The sequence below is a fragment of the Arvicola amphibius genome, chromosome 1, assembly GCF_903992535.2.
Source record: "Arvicola amphibius chromosome 1, mArvAmp1.2, whole genome shotgun sequence".
In the NCBI taxonomy this organism is placed as follows: domain Eukaryota; kingdom Metazoa; phylum Chordata; class Mammalia; order Rodentia; family Cricetidae; genus Arvicola; species Arvicola amphibius.
In genome coordinates, this window is record NC_052047.1 from 39,776,550 (window position 1) to 39,798,324 (window position 21,775).

General features: G+C 36.5%; 1 protein-coding gene across 1 annotated transcript in view; it reads left to right on the plus strand.

Moving 5' to 3' along the window:
- Arap2 (ArfGAP with RhoGAP domain, ankyrin repeat and PH domain 2) overlaps window positions 1–21,775 on the plus strand; it is a 173,889-nt gene that overhangs the window by 90,114 nt on the left and 62,000 nt on the right. Inside the window, exons 15-20 of the mRNA XM_038328559.1 lie at window positions 84–258; window positions 678–812; window positions 8,966–9,110; window positions 10,004–10,106; window positions 10,752–10,950; window positions 11,123–11,186. Coding sequence (XP_038184487.1) covers window positions 84–258; window positions 678–812; window positions 8,966–9,110; window positions 10,004–10,106; window positions 10,752–10,950; window positions 11,123–11,186 — 821 coding nt within the window. The remainder of the gene's footprint in view (window positions 1–83; window positions 259–677; window positions 813–8,965; window positions 9,111–10,003; window positions 10,107–10,751; window positions 10,951–11,122; window positions 11,187–21,775) is intronic.

Genomic DNA, 21,775 nt, shown 5'->3' on the forward strand with positions numbered 1-21,775 from the left:
ATAAACACATCACAAACTTGCCTTTCTTTTACGAGCGGGACTCACATTCATTTCCCATAAGTGGTATGTTCTTTTAACGCCAGGCTCTGTGTGCTGCGGTAGTAAAGCCAGATGTGCTGGAAACGATGGTCCTGCTGTTCAGTGGAGCAGATGTCATGTGTGCGACAGGAGACCCCGTGCACAGTACGCCCTACCTGCTGGCCAAGAAAGCTGGGCAGAGTCTGCAGATGGAATTTCTCTACCATAACAAGTTCTCGGGTTTGTTCCTCATGCTATCCTGACTGCTCTCTTCAGCTACATCTCTGAAAAAACTTGAAGAACAAATACATTAATTTCTTGACCAATAAAATTATGTAGTTAATAAATACTGCTTTACAACAGAAAAAAGTATAGGATTTGTATATCTTTTATGGCTTTTAATCTTATAAATGGAAGATTAAAATAGTTAATTCCATATAATCTTTTCTTCCAAAATTAAATCCAGTTTTCATATATGAATAATAAATATGGCTTAAGTGCTTATTTGTAAATTTTATACAAAGTGAAATAAATCTCTGTACTTATTTGGTCATTAATCGTGGCCTACTGCTAATGTAAAACTTCATCACAAATTCCTAAACATAAGGGAACTTTAGAATGTTTCAGATTTAATTGTAAAATTTCTTTGCCTTTTCTAGACTTCCCCCAGCATGATATTCATTCTGAGGGTGGGTCAAGTCAGGAGGCTCCCCAGTCCACCTTCCTCTGTGACTTCTTATATCAGGCTCCGGCTGCTGCTTCCAGAGTCTCTACAGAGAAAAAGCTACTTGAAGGTATGCTTTCTGCTCCTCTTCTTTCTGGATAAAAATTTTTTTTTGACCTGGTGTTTGCTCATCTGTAGTGATTATTCACCACAATTTTTTTGCAGTATCCCTCATCAGAAATGCTTCTGACCAGAATTATTTCAGATTTCATGTTTCTTTGTTTTGTTTTGTTTTGTTGTTTGAGTTTGGGAATATTTTTTATAGACTTTACTAATTAAATTCCTAATTACAAAAAATAAAAAAATAAAAACTACCACCACCACAAACAAAAAAAAAATCTCAAATCTAAAAAATTATAAATTTGAGGGATATTGAGTCTCCATTGCATATTTTCCCAGATGTTTGAAGCACTTTTGATTTCAGATTTATTGATAGGCATATTTAAGCATTATTCTTTTAAAGTTATATAATCTTAAAGTAGGAATAAATTAGGATAAATTGTCTATCATTAGATTTTTCTGATAAATAAAAGATCTTTTTCTGTCAGGCTCTGCTTTAAGGAGCTGGTGCTCAGTAATCGGTGGCCACATAAGCAGTCTAGACCAAGCTGAGGATAAGTAGCAGTTTTCACAGGAAAGAGGAAGGAGCCAGTGGTGATTCAGTATTTCAATCCTGGCTGTGTTACAGCCTTTTCATCTTGACTGCCAATTAATGGGGGACAGTAGGAAGAAATACTATCTTCTGCTTTAAACTTATATGCTTTCTTTTTAAACAATGCAATGAATTTTACTTTATTTTACTTGGCCTAAACGATAATAAATGACAAGCTTTGCCAAAGATTTGTAAATGCATATTATCCATCAAATCTAACAATTAATAAACTCTTTGTACAATACCCCAAACCAAAGTATTTGCCAGTGCCTTTCCTGATTTTTAGAGCTTCCTAGCCATTTTCAATCTTTAATTTAATATATATACTCAAGAACTTGATGTAGAAAATTTTCTTTAAGTTTTTCAATACACCAATCTTGTCTAGACTAATACTAGGCTCAGAAGATCTTTTTTCAAACATGCTTTAAAAAAAAATACCCTGGAAGTGAGTCATGCATATTTGACATTTTGAAACTTTATGCCTGAATCTTCCGCTTTAGATTTCATGAAATAACTAAATATTTGGGGGTATATTTTACATCAAAACTGGAAGAAGTTTGTCTCTGTCCATGTGATTTAAGTTTTTATGGAGTATTGGATTCAAGACCTTTATAGATACTAAACTGATTTCCTTGTGCTTGGGTTCGCTACATAACGTAGTGCAGTGTTTGCATATTGCTTAATGTCTTTCTCCCATATATTTCTAAGCATCTGAAGATTATTTTTATATTACATCACAGGAATGCTCTGTATAAAGTTGCTGCCTAATATTATTAGGAGATACTGACAAGAAAAAGAAATATGTGTACATTCAGTAAAGATGTAAAACATTTTTAGGTATTTAGTGACTGGCTTCAATCTATGAGTTGAGCATACACAGATGTGGGATATGGGTGACATTATCTGAAAGTTAATTAAGATTTTTTTCCCATCTGGAATGTTTTTCTAAACCTTATTTCAAGCAAATATCTGAGACTTAGTTATATAGTACAGTAGACATTACTTCATTTAAAAAAAAATGTCTCCTGCTAAGATATTGTCTTTTTCTTTCTAGTTTATTAGCATGTTTCATGCTCAAAGCAGAATCTGCTGATCCCAGTCCAGCTTTACTCGCCCTCAGGCCTTGCTTATGCTGTAGTACTGTAGCCTTTTTGTCCACTTACATCTGTCTTAGCTTCCCTGCAAACTTAAAAATAAATAATTACTTCCAGAAAAGAACTTGGATCCTGTTTATCCATTGCTCAAAGGCAGACAGCAAGATCCCACTGCAGACTGAGCCCTGGTACTTGCATTTAGGGCCTGGGAATTATCTTTTGCTCCATTCTTCATTTTTAGGCATTTCTATAGAGGTCCATGCCAGGCTCCATAGCTTCATCTGTTTCTAAAAAGGCTGTGTTCTTTCCTCCAGCCCCATCTGGAATTCCCATCTCTAATTTGATGGTATCTTATTTTTCAAGGGTTGGTTCATTGCCATATGACAAGATCTCTTGGTCACCTTATGCAAACGTCCTCTACACTGTTAGATCACCATCTTCTGAGGATGCTGTGCAAATCCTTCCATGAGGAGTGAAAGTCCAGTCATGCATTGGGTTTCTCTGTTTTGTTTAGTTTCATTAAATGTTTGGTGTCCAAATCAATGTTAACATTGAGTTACCACATGATAAATGTTTGTGGGATGAATGACTGTACCTTTAAAAAAGTTACTAGCAGCTTAAAAATATCAAGTCAAAAGCGTGAATTTATAAAGGTAATTCAAAGGGAAAATACAGACTCACAAAATACAAGACAAGGTGGAAGCTGCCTTGTCCTGCTGTTCTGCCCCAGGGAGATATGAACAGCCGTACAAATTTACTTCTGCTCCGACCTCCCAAGAGAGTGAGAGACACCCCTCTTCTCCCTTATAAGAGATCATGTCCTCATACAGAAGCCACACCCTAAGGCCAGTACCCCAAAACTATTGGCAGAAATGAATTTCCATGACAAATGTCACTTATTAGTATTTAGTCTTTGAGTGTATGTGTGCTTTGATAATTAACCAGTGGTTTCACTAGAGTTTGAATTACCAGTCATCATCTAAGATTAAAAAACATTAATGGATAAAACTCCAGAAAAATGCATAAATATTTTGTTATATCATTATGTATTGTTCATTTCCCACAACACCTAATTCATAATTTAATCTTCACGTATGTTTTGGAAAATATGATATGCAGGGTTCAGTATTTTCTAAGTTTCAGGCAGACGTTGAGAGTCTTGTCATGGATATTCCCACTCCCACAGAAACGGGGAAACTTTCACATCAAAAGATACAGTTGCTGACATAAAGCATATTTTGTTAAGAAAAAGCTACTCCAAGAAGCAGCAGCCGAACTCTGAATAAGCATGTGTTTCTGGGTCTGTTATTGGCACTCTCAAGATTTGGCAGTGTTGCTGCTGCTACTGTTGTTGAATGCCAGCTTTATAGGAAGAAAATGAATTGTTTGGAAAGATATAGAGATTAAAGTGTGGCTGTCACCTTTGCCTCTGAAAGGCAAGCGCTGGACAGTACCACTCCATCAGCCCTTGTCAGCACAGGCAGGAAACAAAATGATTAAACACAAGGACAGGGGTCTGAGAATGAAATGCAAGCACTCTTCAGAGTGACAGAGGTTTCACATTGTCAATGCAGCTTTTCCAGATCTCAAGTTCTTGTAGCGCTTGCTTATGAAGACAGATCTGTATTTTGCTTTTTCTTTTCTCGGTTTAGTGTTCATGAAAAGAAAGATTGATAGCCTTGTTATACCTCTGCGCAGAGCTGAATAATAGCATCCTGGTTTTGTTTTCCGTTTCCCTTCCTCGACTGTGTGTGTTTTCCCCTGGTATCTGGCTTTGATTAGTTTGTGCAGCCTTTGCTTTTAAAAAAGAAAGTGGTTGATATGGTTTAGTAGAGGCTCCTATTTCATTCTTAATTTTTATTTATACTTAATTTTATATATCAATGAGGAATATTTAAATTCTAGGAAAAGCCTATGTTGTTCACTTCTTTAAAATTTGTTTCCAAGGCCAAACTATATTTATTTAAATGAAATAATCACTGATGCATGTTTCCCTCATAAGTGGAAGCTGAATATCATCACTCTTGAAAGTTTAGAAAACAACTTCATCATTCTGGAAAATAATAGCTTTGCCTTAACTACCTCAAATTTATTGTGCACATCCATATTAAAATATAGGAATTCTCTATCACAACACTTTACAAGTGGTTATATGGTCCAATCATGTAATACACACACTGGTGTTTTGCTGTTTTGCTCAGTGGTTAAAGGGTAGCTTCCAGATGTTACCTGATCAAATTCTCCTTCGCTCTTATAGTAACTACCCATGTGACCTGGGGAATCTTATTTACTTTTTCTATGCCTGTAAAAAAAAAGTCAAGACAGTGATTCGGGCACAGAACTGATGTCATTCTGCAGGCTCAGAAGATTCATACATAATTTGTGCGCATGATCCAGACTGATGGAATTGGAGATGAGGGGAAGGGCTATTGAGGGCTCACAGTAGGCACAATGGCTTAGGGATTCCTGTTTGCTTCTGAATTTAGGTGCACTGTCCTCTGGGCTTTGTTTGACCATCCCAGCTCTAAACTAGACCATCCATAACACTCCATGGAAGACTAAAATAGATTGTATGTGCAATTGCATATAGGGTTTGGATAAATCCTATGTGAATGTTGGTCTTCCTTGTCCCAACTGAAGAGAAATTAAGAACTCCATCTTTCACTCTGACCTCTCTGTTAACCAGCCAAGTCCTGAGAGTAATCCATTATATGGCCCTACTTTTACTTTGATGGGCATTTTGCAAAAACTGCTTTTGGTTTCTATAGCAGAGAAGGTTTTTTTTCGGGGGTATTGGGAATCACAATTTCTTGGGTTTTTATTTTTTCCCAAATCAACAGGAATGTCAAGATTCCCTACCTCACCTTTGTTATTCTGGATGCTCAAAGAGAAGAAACATGCCTAGCTTGTCTGACCTCTGGCCCATTTCTAAAGCAACTGATGTCATAGACATGACAAAAACTGTAGGATGATTTTCTTGAAGCCCTCACTACCATGGAGCCCCCTCTTTAAAACGATTTCCCATTTGTTTGCTTAGAAATTGTCTAATTAGATTTGGGATTCACATTTGTTCTGTGTATCTGTCCTTTGGGCACTGTGTGTTTAAAGCCTTTGAATGATTCTTAGTTGTCTTATGAGAGAGCAACAAACTCATGAGTCATGGAGGACAATGAGGGGCTGATCTCTGCTGGGTACTATAATTTTGTTTTCCATTTCCTGCCATCCTGTGTAACCTGATCATCTGGCCAGGTAGGGTATCCAGTGTCTCTTTCTATGGCTCCATCCCCCCTGGTGCTTCTCAGGAGCCTGGGTGGTTTTAGCTCTGAATCTGTGTGCTACTGTGGACACCTGCTCCCCAACCATAAAGGACTACATTGCAAAAGCTGTGGGAAAGATGGAATTTTCTCTCATTGCTCTCCTCAGGGATGGCCTGCTCCTACATTGCCGCTAATGGGGCTACCTGACTGTTATCATTCCAAACACATTTCCCATTAAGGGGATTGTAAACGGCAGTGAGGAATTGGTGGGTAAGAGTCATCTCTGGCACTGTGTGTATTTGTGTTAGACGTTGTGCCATTTTTCTCTGAATTCTTTTATGAAGGTTATTCTTGCCATCTGTCTTTTCAAATTAGTTCTTGAACTCCTTTTGTTAATATGTAGGCTTTCTTTTAAAATATTTTAGGGAAATATTTAAAATTTTTTCATTTAAAAATTACTGGTCTTTCATGATTTTATTCTGTAATGGCACAGGATATATACTGTGACTCAGAAGATTGAATCCCTGGAGTAGCACCATGCCTCTGTTCACATTCTTTTCCAGTGACCATGTAGGATTTATTCTGCTTGTTCTTTGTGAATCACCTTCTCAGGCTTTCTGAGTATATCAGTCCTGCTAGCCTCAGGGTTTTGGCTATGGTTTTGCCAAATGTTATATCGTCTTTTTCTCAGTTTCTCATCGCTATTCTTCTCTAAGAGTCCAATGAAGGGATAAAAGAAAATTCAAGAGACAAGTCAGTGTATTTGTTATTTCATAGTTTTGATTTAATTTGAGGTTTAAAGAAACTTAAAAGAATGTATGAAGAATTTCCATGTATGTATAGTGCATAAAATACAAATAATTGTGTTTTATCCTCATATTTGTATTTTTCTCTCTGTGTGTGTCCTTCTCTCTCTCTCATGCTTTTAATTTATTTATTATTTTCAGAAGTTTCCATTATTTGAATTACCTCAGCAGGTATTTCTTTACAAAGAACATTTGTTATTATAATAACTATAGTATCAAATCAAACATTGGAAATCCTCCTATGCCGAGGCTTCTTTTTTTCCCCCAAGTATTTTAGGCAGAATGCTTTCTGTCAAGTTTAACATTTTAAAAATAACATCAACGTTTATTGATTATGTGGTTATCATGCTACTGTGAACCTACAGGTTCACAAATTGTCACAAAGTTAGTGTCAACAAGCAACAGAAATATAACCCTTCATACTTCTGGTGTCCAGTGTTACACCAAGTCTCCGTGTCCCCAAGGCTGTCCTGAGGGCTCATGGACAACCACCCTTTCGATGGTTTCTTTTAAATGATTGGAGTCAGTCAGAATGCTGAACTCAGTCTCTTGTAGAGTACTCTATGAGTCTAGGTGAGTCCTGACTCTAATCTTTTATTATATGTATCAAGATAATTGACAGCTACTGTGTTTGGTGAGTGACCCGTTGTGTAACCCTGCATTCCTGTAGTAAGCTTTACTGCAGCTTCGGGAAGTGCTTGAGGCATAGTTTAGAATCCGACTTGTTTGCTTGTTTGGGAGGAAGAGATCCAGTTTTCTTGTATCTCAGGAGTGATATTGCTTAGGAACTTACTATGGGGTGGGTGTGAGGGTGGGAGATGGGGTGGGGAGTGGAGGTGGGTGTGGGTGGTGAGGGTGGAGGTTGGATAGGTAATGGTGGGGGAACCCTACCTGGACAAACACAAGTTATTTTCTTCTTTCTCATTTTGTACTCATGAGGTGTGAGCCCATCAACCCTTTCTGGAATCTTGTAGGACATTGTTTAATTCTTCATGATTGCATTTATTTGAATGTGCCATCTGTTGTCTTTCAGAAGAATCTTTATTTTTTGTTTTGGTTTTTATGAACTGTATCTCTCTCTCTCTCTCTCTCTCTCTCTCTCTCTCTCTCTCTCTCTCTCTCTCTCTCTCTCTCTCTCTCTCTGTGTGTGTGTGTGTGTGTGTGTGTGTGTGTGTGTTTGTGTGCGTGTGTTTGAGAGAGAGGGGGGGTGGGGGAAATCCCTTTGAAATTAGATCTAGTGTCCTACAGTACCTTTGACTTGAGGGTTAGGAGAGGAATGGAAATGGATTCATCTTGGATATACTTTAAAATGCTTTTCTTTTATAAATAACATTACAAACCAATTTACATGGGGTACAGTGTAGCCTTCTATCTGATGGGGGTTAGCTGTAAAGACGAGAACATGGAACAAAAACCAGTGAAAAGCATTCCTGGGCATGTAAGGCATGTGTGCTTTGACTCTAAGCATGGCTCATTAGCAGTTTTTAGATTCTGGCTTAGGGTCTCTCTCAGGTCAATGATCTTTGTGCATGTATTCTTCTAGTGGAGGTTAAGTTGGCTGTGCTGAAATTGATCACTCTCAGGCAGCACGAAACATACATTGGATCCATAGGAGTAAAGGGGTCCCTTACATTTTCTTGTTCACTTAATTTTCCCTGTCTTCCTTTTCTGCTTTTCTTTACACTTTCAAATATACTGATTAAAGTAATCAAAATCCGCAAAATTTATACCTGAGTGTATTCCACAGTTAAAAACCATTTCTGTGGCTTCCGTCCATTGACCTAGTCAAGGATTAGCAACTTTTTTTTAAAAGAATCTCATAGCAAAATTTTAAACTCTGTGGGTCAGATAATTTCTGCCCTAGCTTAGTTCAGTCTTTGTAGTGGCCAGTGAGCCACAGGCCACCCACAGTGAACAGGTATCACTGTGTACCAAGAAAGTTTGGTTGTGCCAGGTGATGGTGGTTGAATTTGGCCTCTCTCCATGATGTGCTGACCTCTGTAGGAAGAACTTGAAAACTCCTAAATAACACACTATGGACATTGTAGATTCTGAATGCTACTTTTACAGTAGATGTGGTTTTAGGTTTTGTTCTATTTTTTCTTCCCATAATACTCTCTGAAGACCTCAGTCTTTGTGGTTCCGGAGCTGTTTAGCAGCTTTTCACTTTATGAATTGCCCTGCTTCTCTGGTCATCAATGTCACATCCATTTTTGTCTGGAACATTCTTTGCAGTTAGATGATAATGTCTTTGAAAGCAAAAGTGTATCAGCTTTATATACTATGAGTTAGTCTGATGTTTCTTTTACAAAATAGGGAATTTGTCCTTTTCTTTATCTGAACGCATTTATGACTTGTTTCTAAAAGTTTATATTATAGTTCAATTTATTATTTGCCTTGTTTTAAATTCTTAGAAACAAATAAAAAGTGGTGTGTTTTGGAAGGCGGCTTCTTGAGTTACTATGAAAATGACAAGTGTACCACACCTAATGGCACCATCAACATCAGTGAAGTTATCTGCTTGGTTGTCCATAAAGAGGACTTCTATTTGAATACTGGGTATGTCTATCCTTAAGCATGTGAGAGGTGAATGGGATTGGTAGTCCCTGTACCAGGTGATGAGGATTTAGTTACCTTTCTTGTTTTCCATTGCTTCCTGTAAAAAGATTCTATGGTATCTTCAAACCACTTCATCTGATCTGAAATCACAGGAAATTCTCTAAAATGTAGTTAATACTATAACATTCCATTGTTGATCATTAAAGTACTTTTGCTTCTCTAATTAATTTAAATAGTGGACTAAAAACAAAAATAATGTATTAGTTTATAGGGCATCTTATATAAAACATGAGAAAAGGGAAGATTTTGTGATCATTAGCACATTTTAAAATAAACAAAATATCAGATGAACCTACCACTGAGTAACATTCACAATCCTTAAACAAATTAAATATCATATTAGAAGATAAATTTTGAGATATATTTGGGTACTTTTGTAGTCTGAAAATGTTAAAATTAAAATATTAGGAATTATTTATGTAATATATTTTACATACTTAAAAACTTGAATGAACCTCTGAAGGATTTTAGAAACATCCTGAGAGATACCAATGTGAAAGTTTTGTACTTTGTTTGTTTTACAGAGTAGTTAGTGAAAATGTATAAGCATTAAAATAAAAAAAAAACAGTTTTAGGAACAGAGATTTTAGTAGTATTTATGATAACAGATTTTATAGTGTTATTTATATTAAATTACAAGAACTCTATTGTCATTATTACATAATTACCAATATATTCCATCTATCAGCTGAAGGTGCTATTTTTCTATTAAAATTTTTTTGATGTTACATAACCTGATTATTTATTAATTTGCTTTTCTTTTGATTTTGAAAGTTTTGAATTACATTCATTTATTCTGTGTGGTGGTGTCTTCCTATTTGTGCTTGCTGTAGGCCAATCTTTGTCTTTGAGATCTACTTACCTTCAGAACGTGTCTTTTTGTTTGGAGCTGAATCATTTCAGATTCAAAGAAAATGGACAGAGACAATAGCCAAGGTATTTAAATTTTGTATTTTCTAAGTCTAGGAAAGATCCTTAACTTGAGGTCTGTAGTTGAAATTCAAAGATTCATGAACATTTTAGCTATAGTTTTTGAAGAAAATTTTCATATTTTCAAAGATGGCCATCAAAAAAGGATAAAAACAGACTTATATGGCCTGAAAAAGACAAGAAACTCATATATAACATTCATAAAAAACCCTTCTTAAAAGCTAATTTTGTATTATTTATGATTAAGGTAGAGTCTTCATTGTAAAGCCATTTTTCACCCTGTGCTTTCTCATGCATATTATTTTCCAATGTCCATGAGGAAAGGAACATATTTACCCAATGATGTGAATGGAGCACATACGAGAACATCACCTTTTCTACAATTCCATGAACCATGGAAGAATATTTCCTATTTTTCATATGTAGAAGAAAACAAGGCATATGGTGCTGCAGTTTGAAAATATGCATTACCTGTTTACTTTCAGTTTCGTAGCATAGTTTTTTACTAGTTATTCTGAATTTGGCATTTGCTTAGGTATCTTTAAAATAGGAAAATGAAGATAAGTTTTCCATTTTTCCCTCTATCTGTAGACAGGGGAGGGCCTTCCTATTTTCACTGTCTTTCTTACTTTTCTGTATTTGTTTTAACAGCATTTTGTTCCCTTTGTTGCTGAAAACTTAACAGAAGCTGACTATGATTTGATTGGTCAACTCTTCTACAAAGACTGCCATGCCCTGGACCAGTGGAGAAAAGGCTGGTTTGCTTTGGACAAGTCTAGTTTGTGTTTTTGCCTTCAAACACAAGAAGCTCAGGAAGAGAGAATGCACCTAAGAAGACTGCAGGAGCTAAGTAAGAGGACCCCCACTCCCTTCTTGTTGGAACATACCTCCCAATTGCATGTGGTGATGGCAGCTTCACACAGAATTCTGAAGCCTTAACCCCAAACTTATGACTAAGTTATACATGTATCTAAGAATATTTTAATATTAAAAAGGAAATATTCATCCTTTTATCTCTCCAGCAATCAGCACAGTGGTTCAAAATGGAGAAAAATTAGACGTGCTACTTTTAGTAGAAAAAGGGAGGTAAGTACCTTTTTGTCTTTTTGTTGTTGTTGCTTTGTTTTCTATTTCTCAGAGAGTAGGATATTTTGGTAAAGTTCTTAAAGGAAAAACCATTATCTTAACATTTGAGAAACTCTTATTTATAAAAACTATGTTAGGCTTTCATCATAGAGTATAGCAAAAGGTATATCTTATGATAAAGTAGCATGATCGAATTTTATAGTTTCCTGTAGATCTGGGCCATGCTCATTTAGGTATATAATAGGAGTTCAATGATTGTAGGTATATGTTTAGGGTCTGCAACACTACAAATGGCGTGGGCATGTGAGTCTTTCATAACTAGATCTTGGTTTCTTGAATCCACTTAGTTTTTCAAGAACTATTAATTAAGCATCTACAATGCATCAGGATGCTTGAAGTGTTAGGAATAGAGTGATACAAAAATAAACTCTCTATCCTCATAAAGCAAGTACTGTCATGGGGGGAATTAAACAAATAAATAATAACAGAACCCCAAAGCAAAGACTCAAGAAAAAACTATTCTTTATCATTGCCTATCAATTATAAATCCTCTGAAGGAAGATAATCAAGTTAATGAAAGAGAGCTAATGGGATCAGTATTGTGTGTTAGTGAGGGTGAGAGCACAGATATCATGATGAAATAAATGTCTGAATAAAGTGAGAGTTCTATGATCTAGCACCTCAGCTATTGTGTTCCAGACGTGCAGGCACTGATACTTGAAGATCCTGTTAGAAGTCTGAGCTTGTTATATAAAGGAGGTGTTGTAGATCATGGAAGAGGGAAAAAGACTGAGAAAATGGGAAGAAATTATTTCAAACATATCCCTAAGACTTGATCATATAAGACACTGCAAGTCATAGCACGTAATTTTTTTTTATTCTAAGCATAATGATAAAGGACTCAAACTGGATAGTGGAATTATCTCATTTATATTTTTGAAGAAATCTTCTACCTCACTTCCTCAAGAATGACTTTGGGGAACAGGACAGGAGTCAACTTTAGTGTCCAGTTAAAGTTTTGTCCTGGAGTCAAGCAAGAGATGGGTTTTCTGATAACCTAAGTGTTGATGAGTGGTTTGATGTATCAGGAAAGAATATGCTGTGTTGATGGATTAGATTAATGCTATTCTCTAGGATGGCTCCAGAGTTTTGAAGACAACAATTACCTGAATAATGGTGCTGCTTCAGAGATAACAATACATCCTGAGATAGGATTTTAGTAAGGTTGGAATAACTGATTAAGAACTCGTTTTTGGAAAGAGTAAATGGAGATGTCTGTTAGATAGCAAGATGAAAAGTAAGAAATAGGGAGGAATTGGAGTAAACAAAATACGGTGATATATTCATAGCTAACTCATTTTCCTTGACTCTTCCTGAAAAGTTACCATTTATAACACAGGCCATTTAAAAGTAATTGCATTTATTACAGCTCACATCTTAGTGAGGACAAACTTTCAAAGATGTCTAGAGGATAATGAGATTACAGAGATAGGATATTTGACCTAGGAATTCAATATGTGCAGTTTCTTTCATGATGGAATGGACTTGAATGAGTTCAAAGAATAGAAAGAGACCAGAGGACAGAAGGATTAAAGATATAAAGGGCCCAACATGAAACAATTATTCCCAGTTAAGACACACTGAGGAGAGCTGATGAATGACGTGGGACATTGAGCCCACTCTGCTTGATACTGAGATGTTGCTCTGTGAACTGGAGGTGAGGGTGAGTCCCGGATAAGTGCATGAAGAGTGTTCCCTTATTCATCTGTCTCACACTTGGCTTGTTAATTATTACCATTAACTGTTGAAAAGCTGATGTGATGCTCTGACAAATAACAGAGTTTGATCACATTGTTTTCTTTTTTCGTCTCCTTTGGTGTGTTAGGTCTTTGGTGAATAATGACTGTAAGCTAAAGCATACTGTTGATGGCTGATAAAATCGTTGCTTTGGAAAAAAAAAAAAACTTTCATGCACCCAGGTTGATGATAGCGTGAATAAGACATGTTCAGGGAAGCTAAGCAACTGCAAATTTAACCTTTTATTTTTTGTTTCTATTGTTGTTGCTTTGCTATTAGCATTTTCAACCAGAGACACGAATCATAAAAACTTAATAAATTAATTTCACACATTTCCCATACCTATCTACCTTTGGTTAAAGGGTATAAATCCATTAATATTTCTTAATGGCAAGATGGAAAAAGAATTCTCTAAATTGAAAAACTTCAAAGATTGATAATAACCCAGTGTATATAGTCCCTATTTAAATATATATTTTAGTCTGCTTGATAATTATCTCTATATGCATATCATGAGTGTGTTTAGAGAGAGGAGTATTGCAATAATATTTTCCACACACAGAGCAATTTTGCTCTAAAAAGCTCTAAGCAGAAGGTAAACCAGATGGCCTCCCTTTAATGTGTATTCTTTGTGTTCTTTAAAAATTACTATTTTGGAAAATAAAGCTTTGGTGATCATACTTATGGGTTTCTGGTGTGCAGGCTGGTGCTGTACCTAGGATATGAATCTGTGTCCTTTACAATGTCTTGTTGGAATTTCTTTGTGTAAAAAAAAAATAGTCATGGTTTGAGTAGATTTCATGAGTTAGTGAATATCCAGACCAAGAGGTCAGAAGGCATTTTCCTAGACAGTTGATCCTGTCTCCACTTCACTGAAATACTCAGCGGACGACAACACCTTTTTCTCAAAATTAGAAACTGTCTGTGCTCTCTAACCCCCACTCTCTGTGCCTGTCTTTCAAATAAGCCACTTTCTTTGCTGCCTTTGTGTCCCAAAGCTGCATGCACACTTTTCAGAGACACCTATCACGAGTCTTTGCTGAAAGGCTTTGGGTATATTAAACAAAGGAAATAACTCAGCTTTGTTATCAGAAACAGGAGGGAAAATGGTTTGCTTTGCAAGTGTTTTTGTTTTCAGTCCCCTGGCTGACCTATAGGAAAGTGCATTGCACTTGATGGCTCCCAAAGCTGACTGCATTTCAGTTTTAATTGCAAATCTCAGACATAATGAATCTAACACTAGGGAATAAACGCCATGTCAATATGTTCCACGGTTTTGGAACAGAGGACTTTGCTCAGTTTGGGAGATTAGTACCCTAAATTTAAGATCCTTATTTTCTATTAAATTATTCTGTATGTGCTTCCTCTCCCCCTGGATTTGTGCTTTATGGGAGAGGTTATGTTAGTGATCCTCCTGAGGCTAAATTATCTTAAAGTGGTTTCTAAATTGTGCATGTAATTGCAAATTAAACAGTAGCCCATTGCCCACAATATCTGCTTGACTGCTTTTGCAAAATTTGTGATTTAATTCTTAGCCGTGAGTTCCTCTGAATTTTGCTCAGAAAAAAAGCGGGGTATTCTTTTCTCTTATCACACCTACAGTTTTATTTTCTTTTAGAAAAGGACTATCTATTGAACATTTAAAATGATTTTATGATAAAGAAAATTTAGATGAATGGATTGTGTTGTTATAAAAGGTGAATGTTGAGTATATATTGTATTTGTTTCAAAATTTGTTTTCATACAGAAGTATCTCAGTACACCAGTATGTAAGGTTCATTGCTGTACTCTCAATACTTGAAAGGCTGAGGCAGAGGGATAATAGTGAATTTAAAGTCATACTGGGCTACGGAGTGATAGCCTATCTTTCAAAACATAAATAAATTAATAAACTAATTATTAAATATATAGTTGAGTAAAATACAGAAAATAATGAGACTGTCTCTTTTTATCATACAATAAGGAGGATAACCTCCCCATAAAGGATAAGTACAGTTTTAATAGATCTTGATTCCAATATAAATACAGCGATGGAACCGAGAAGCCGAGGTTTTGAAGAGCTATACAAAACAGGCCTAGAGATTGGTGTGGACTAGGAATAGATGCAGTCCAAGTAGGACTCAACCTTGAGAAGCTGAAGACAAAAACTGAGGCCGTGGCTTGGAAAGGCAGGCAGATGGCATATTGCATTTCCAGTTAAATGAATTCCTAAGCCTTTCAGGACCTTTTCAAGAATGCAGAAAGCATCCCCCAAAAGAACATTTTAGAAGTTATTGTTAAATGTGAGGACGTGGATTCATTCTGCAGTCAGTGAAATATCAACAAAGCTCTTTGCTCTCATTCCCTGTACAGGTGTTTGTCTGATAGTGTGGGGATGAGACTGAAACCTGGCTCTGTCCTCCTTGAGGAGTCGGGAGGCTTGAGGCTGTTTACTGAGCTCTGGCTTCAATATATACAATTTATTTATAATGATATTTTTAATTTATTATTCTCATTGATGCCACCCTGTATCTGCGTATTTTCTTAATAATTAGCATTTTTCTTTTTTCTTACTAAAATTTCATCACTGTGTCCTGATTTCTTATCTGGAGGAGTAGAAAAAAAAATAAAGTGTCTAAAGTAAAAAGTAGATGTCAGGGTCACACTGCTGAATACAGTGTGCCAGACACCTGTTTCTAGCATCCTGGAATCACTCATGGTTCATGCTGTTCCTCTTTAAATAACTAGAAAGCCTGACAGAATAGAGGAAGCAACTGTTTTCAGATTGTGTAGCAGTTGGTATTTCTGGAATATGATTATAGAAAGAAAGGAATCAAATGAGGTGAGCCTTTAGGTGGTCTTGGCTTTCTCAGACACGTATGGCACAGAGAATGGGAAACCCAGGCACTGTGTGGCAGATTTCAGACATAGGAGTCCCAAGTGCCTGGCTTCACAGGATATCAAAGCAGAAGGAGACATGTAAAGCCTGGATGTCTCTGTACTTTTATTTTGCATCCTTTCCTGAGTACTTATCTGTACACTTGCAGTGCGGACATCTAAGAGGCCAGGCACAAACACCTGCTGTAATGTCACTAACGGTACAACGTTTAAGGCACAGATAGTAGTTGTGTATGTTCCAAGGTAGACTTCAGATGTCTTTCTTTATCCCTCTATACTTTATTTACTGAGTCAGGTTCTCATACTGGGATTGGAACTTTAGGGTTTCTCAAGCCTATCTAACCAATTTGCCAAGGGATCTGACATATTTACCTTTTGAGTATCAGGTAGGCCACCTTACATACTGTCTTTTGCATGGTTGATGAACTTGGTCCTCACAATTGTGTGGCAAGCACTTTATCCACTGAGCCACCTCACCAATGACAGATAATTTTTAAAATAAGGTTAAACTATACTTACTCTATATTCTGGTGAGTTAGCTTTGGCATATTTACACAAAATACATTACAATGTATAGCTATAACAGTACAGTAGCTCAAGTCAGCTCAGTTTCTAAAACTAAAAACTGGGAAGAGAATAGGTATTCCATAGTGAAAGAATGTATAAACAAAGTTTGTTGGATACATACATGGAATACTGATTAATTAATTAATTAATTACTATTCTAAAGATATCTAGGTTAACAATATAACTAAACCTTAAGAATTTTGTGCTGAATCAATGAAACCAGATGCAAAATGTAACAGCATGGCCTCTTATTTATAGAAAATATCAGCTTAGTGTCTAATATTTGACAGAGAACTGACCAGATGTTTTCGTGGGTGATGGATAAAAGATAGGATCCCTTCAAAAATTATGTGGGAGTTTTGGCAATGATGGGAATGTTTTTATACATAGATTTTGGTAGGAGTCACATGGGAATAGGCATTTGTAAAAATGTTTTGACCACACAATTAAAATGAGTGCTTTACAAATCTAATGAGCAAATGTCACTCACAGAAGTAAAATGTTTCATCTTTTCCCATTAGAAACAGAATCCCTACTGTGGTGGTGATTAATGTGCTCTTTTTTGAGAGCTTCCTTAGGAGCTGGGAACAAAGCTGCAGTGAGCATATCTTAGAGCTATATCTTTTACAGATATAGAACACTTCCCAAGGCAGAATATATGCTCCCTCTCTCCCAGTGTCTCTTTCTCTGCCTGTCTCTGTTTCTCTCTTCATCTCTATCTCTCTCTTTCTCTTTCTCTCTCTTGAAGATATCATATTCTCTATGTAGTTCAGGCCAACTCTGAACTCAACAGAGTTCTGTCTGCTTTCTGTTGCCTGAGTTCTGGGATTAAAGGCTAACATAACCACACCCAATATTGATTCTCTTTTTAAAAGAAAAGAGATAGATATTGCTGTGTTCAAATAGGACAAAGTTACAGATGCCTTCCAGTACTGTCTTTGATCTAGCTTCTTCAGGAAACCATATTGTGTGATGTTGTCAAAAGAAGACAAAAAAGAAGTGACTTTAGTGTCATTTCTAGAACAAACATGTCTTGGAACTGAAGACCAAGAGTTTAGATTTTTATTTCTTGAGCACAGGATCATAGACTAGGTGATAGTTGGCAGACATAGAAATTTCTTGACAGTTGATGGCTGCTAAGGGAGAAAAAAAATCAGTTTTTCTCATCGACATGGTTCCTGAGAGGCTAACCATCTCCAGTAGATGGCTCTGTATCCATGTACATATGTATGGGCAGCACTAAGTGGATTCATTGGGTTTAAATGAAAGAGCACATGATGTTGGGAGTGAAAAGGAGTGGTTGGGGGTGGGAAGGGGAGAAATTGTAGGGGAGGAATAGGGGTCCAATATGATCAAAGCAGACTATATGCATGTATAAATTTCTCAAAAATAAAAATAAATAAAAAACTAGCTTCCCAGAACTTCCTTATTCTTGGGCTTCAAACAAATATCATCTTTGCTTTAGTTCGCTTTTTTTATATAAATAAAGAGTGTGGCAGACAGCTTTCCGTCTCTCTGGTGAAAAGCTCAGTGCAGAACACAGGTGACATGTTTCAGAAGTCTGTTCCACATACCTTGACTGTAAGGGATGAGTGAATCCTTTGATTTATATCATTTGTTTCTTATAGCTTTTTTGAACAGGGATATATAGGAATAAAGAGACAACATATTCATGAGTTTTCTAACTAGAGACAGTTTGATGTTTTGGAAAATATGACAGAATTTATATATTGGTATAATCATATATTCCCTGTTCTGTGTAGACATTATCCAGATGTATAGGATAATGTATTCCAAGTCAGTTGAGCTTTCCCAAATTTGGCAGATCTAAGCTTACGTCCATTATCAAATGCGCTAGTATACAGGCTTATTGCTAAGCACACATGCATGGCAGACGGACAATAGCAGATTTTTTTGCCTTCACTTCAAATTATGTGCTTGTTACAGAGTCTTCTTTTTGGAATTGTCAAAATTTTTTGCATATACATGTTACATTTCATTGTACATATTAGCAATGGCTTTACAGAATAACTGTGCAGTCTATAAAATACTTTACGTGTCTTGTTATATATTCTTGCATCTTAAATGTTTGGAAAAACTGGCATTTCTGTTTTTGTAATGTATATCACATATACATATATATGTAGCTATGATTATTAGACTAGTTTATGCATATCGTCTCTGCATTTTTATGTGTAGTCTTTAATGATCAATGACCCTATTTCTGCTGCACACATAAAAGTTTTCATTTTTCTATAAATTCTTAGGGTCTTCTTTTTTAAGTCATATTATTGGTATATGGTATTTGCTTCTCACCTTTAGTTATTAATGGATAATTTTTTGTAAGTCTGACTCATTGTTTATTTCAAGAGACTTCAGGTTCATTTCAGTTGTCTAAACTCAAACCATTATAAATAATGATTCATTTAGATATTTCAGTATTAAGAAAATTTTGTGTATTAGGCCTAGAACTTAGCTTCTAGATTTTATCAACTTCCTTAATTAATAAAAACAAATTAAATGTTCTTATATGTCTGTAATTTATTTTTTGAAAATTGTGAATTATAATATATAAATCTGCTATGACTAGAGTTCATCAAAATAATTTTTTCAGATATTGAGAACACAGTTGAATATTTATTTGAAGTTCTTATGTAAAATGTGAAATGGTAGTTTAGTAATACTGGAAGATATAATGTTGGTCAGCATTTACGTTGAAAATATATTATGATGCTTTACTCAGTGTGTCTAGATTTTAAATAAGCAACAGAATAGAAGATTGTTGAGCCGATGCGGTTAAATGTCAGCCATCCCATGAGCTGTAGTAGATGATATATTTGAAGATTCAGTGGTTGACAAGTTGACACTGGAGTTGACTTGTCATTGCTTGTTCTAGCCCTTACTAGTTCACAAGCAGACAGCTAACCTTCCATTGTGGGATTTCTCTTGACTAGAAGGAAAATTCAGAATTTGAGATATTCACAGTTAGTGACCAAATTATACTGGTCTTAGAGGATCACTGCTACATTTTGAATTTGTTGCACTGGCTATGAGAGTACTTACCCTTTGTAATTTCAAGGATTTTAAGTCATGCTGGCCACTAAATTCTGAATTAAAATAATTAATTTAAAATCAGAAAAATTATTACTGTCTTTACCTGAATTAAGAAAAACAGAATTTTTACTAGGTGTATATATGAAAGGTTTTGCTCTTTTTGGAGATAATTTGCTCTGATATTTCATGTAGACAGAAACTCAGAGGTATGAGGCTTTGGATGATGTACAATAAATAAAAAGTTAAAGCACTGTAGAAGAACTGGACCACTTGTCAGAATTCTTCAAAGAGAAAATTACAGAATCTTTGGGTCCGGGCAGTTGTGGTAGAGTAGAAAGTGAAACCAGTAGATGAAGATGTCGGAAAGCAAGACCTGAGGATTACAGGCACGAGGGTTGTACAAGGCCAGGATTGTGCTAGAGTGCTGTTGTTAGCTTTGTTTTCCTGGAAGAGCATTGGAAGAAGAGAAAAAAAAGGAAAGGATGGCAGATTTTCTTTTTCTTTTAAAGTCACAGTGAGTGATGTTCAGAAATGTGAAAGATTGCATTCCTTTTCCCTGAGTCACCACCGACACACCAAGATTTCATTAGCTTGTTCTTATCTTACTGTTGCTGAATCCAAAGTAGCCAAGTGATAGCTAAAAAACAAGATTGAGGAGTATGTGCCCCTTAGAGTAAATATACTTGAGATGCATTGGTACTTCATGCTTTAAATTTTGTACTGAGGATAACGTTTGGAGATGCATACCAGTAAATGCCAGAGACCAGTCTTGGGCAGAGACCAAAGTACCTTTTTTGCTTGTTTGTGCAAAGTTTGGTATCTGACCAGTAAGTTGCACAGAAACAGCAAATGGTAAAAGATAGCTCAGAGCGACTATTTATTTGAAGGGGACCTGTGACCCATAAACCTGGGGAGACATCAGGAGCATCTGAAATCCTCACCTGGGTGACATCCTTGTTGGAGAGCAGGTATCTGTGCAGCCAAAGATGAGATGTTAAAAGAGTCATAGTGGAAAACACAGGCCAAGGCATGAAGACCTTTCTATTGCAAAAACAACAACTTTAAAGACATGACAATTATCCGAACTGGTGTCATTGACCCCATGTTTTTGAAATAGTAAAGAGTAGAGAGAAAGAGGGCACCTGGAGAAGAATTCGGCCAGGGGTTTTGGTGACGTCAAAGAGCGATGCAAAGTTCTGAAGCAACAGAAGAACTGCAAACAAAGTGAATATTTCAGGTTAAACAGAAACCAAAAAGAAAAAAAGCTAGAAAAAATAAGTTCATATTTTTGTGGAAATGATTGGCAGGAGATACTAAGCTACAATAGTGAATCCTAAATTTCAGAAGAATCATGTGGAATAGGATAAGTTGTGACTTAGGTTCCCAGAGCAGTTTCACAAGAGTGAAAGTTTTTACATTCTTGTTTTTTGGTAGAGGTACCCCAAACCAGTGTTTCTTAGCAACATGCTTTAGGGCATAGTTATAATGTCTGTGAGGTCTTCGGCTATATGCTGAGCTTTGTGCTATCATCCTTTCCCCAACAGAGATACTGAGAGCTCATCTAAGTTATAAAGAAAGTAACTGATGTAGCTGTGTTTTGAGTTTGGTATATCTTTTTACAATCTCACATCATATTTAGTTTGATTTCTTTGAGCATCATCTTGCTGTATAGTTGCCACTAGTCAGGAACTCCCACTGTACCACTAGCTTATTTCAAACTTGTGGTCCTCCTACCTTTTGTTCCCTCCCCCAAGGCTGGGGATACAGACCTGTGCCAAGAGACTAGCTCTCCAGTTGCTCTTGATCTTAGCCAGGTGTCTTTCGTGAAGGCCGGTTCTAGCCTAGAAATCTGGATTTAGGAGTCACTAATAATGTGGAGCATGTGAAAGGACTGTCTTAAGAACAGAACTGTGAGCAACCAAACTGACAAGGCTCACAGTGAGCCCGTCCATGCTGTAGAGTTCATGTTCATTGCCATTGTCCTTGGTTTCTCAGTCCTCCTCCACCGTCAGCCACATTCAGAGAGTCCGGTTTGGTCCCCTGTTCCATCAGTCCCGTTCCGACTGGACTTGGTGGTCTCCCATTAGATCTGTCCCACCGTCTCAATGGGTAAAAGCACTCCTCGCGATCCTGGCTTCCTTGCTCATGATCTCCCTCCTTTTGCTCCTCATCAGGACCTTGAGAGTCCGGTGCTCCTATGTGGGGCTCTGTCATTTTCTCCATCCAATGCCAGGTTAAGGTTCTATGGTGATATGCAAGATATTCATGAGTATTGCAATAGGATCTGGCACCCT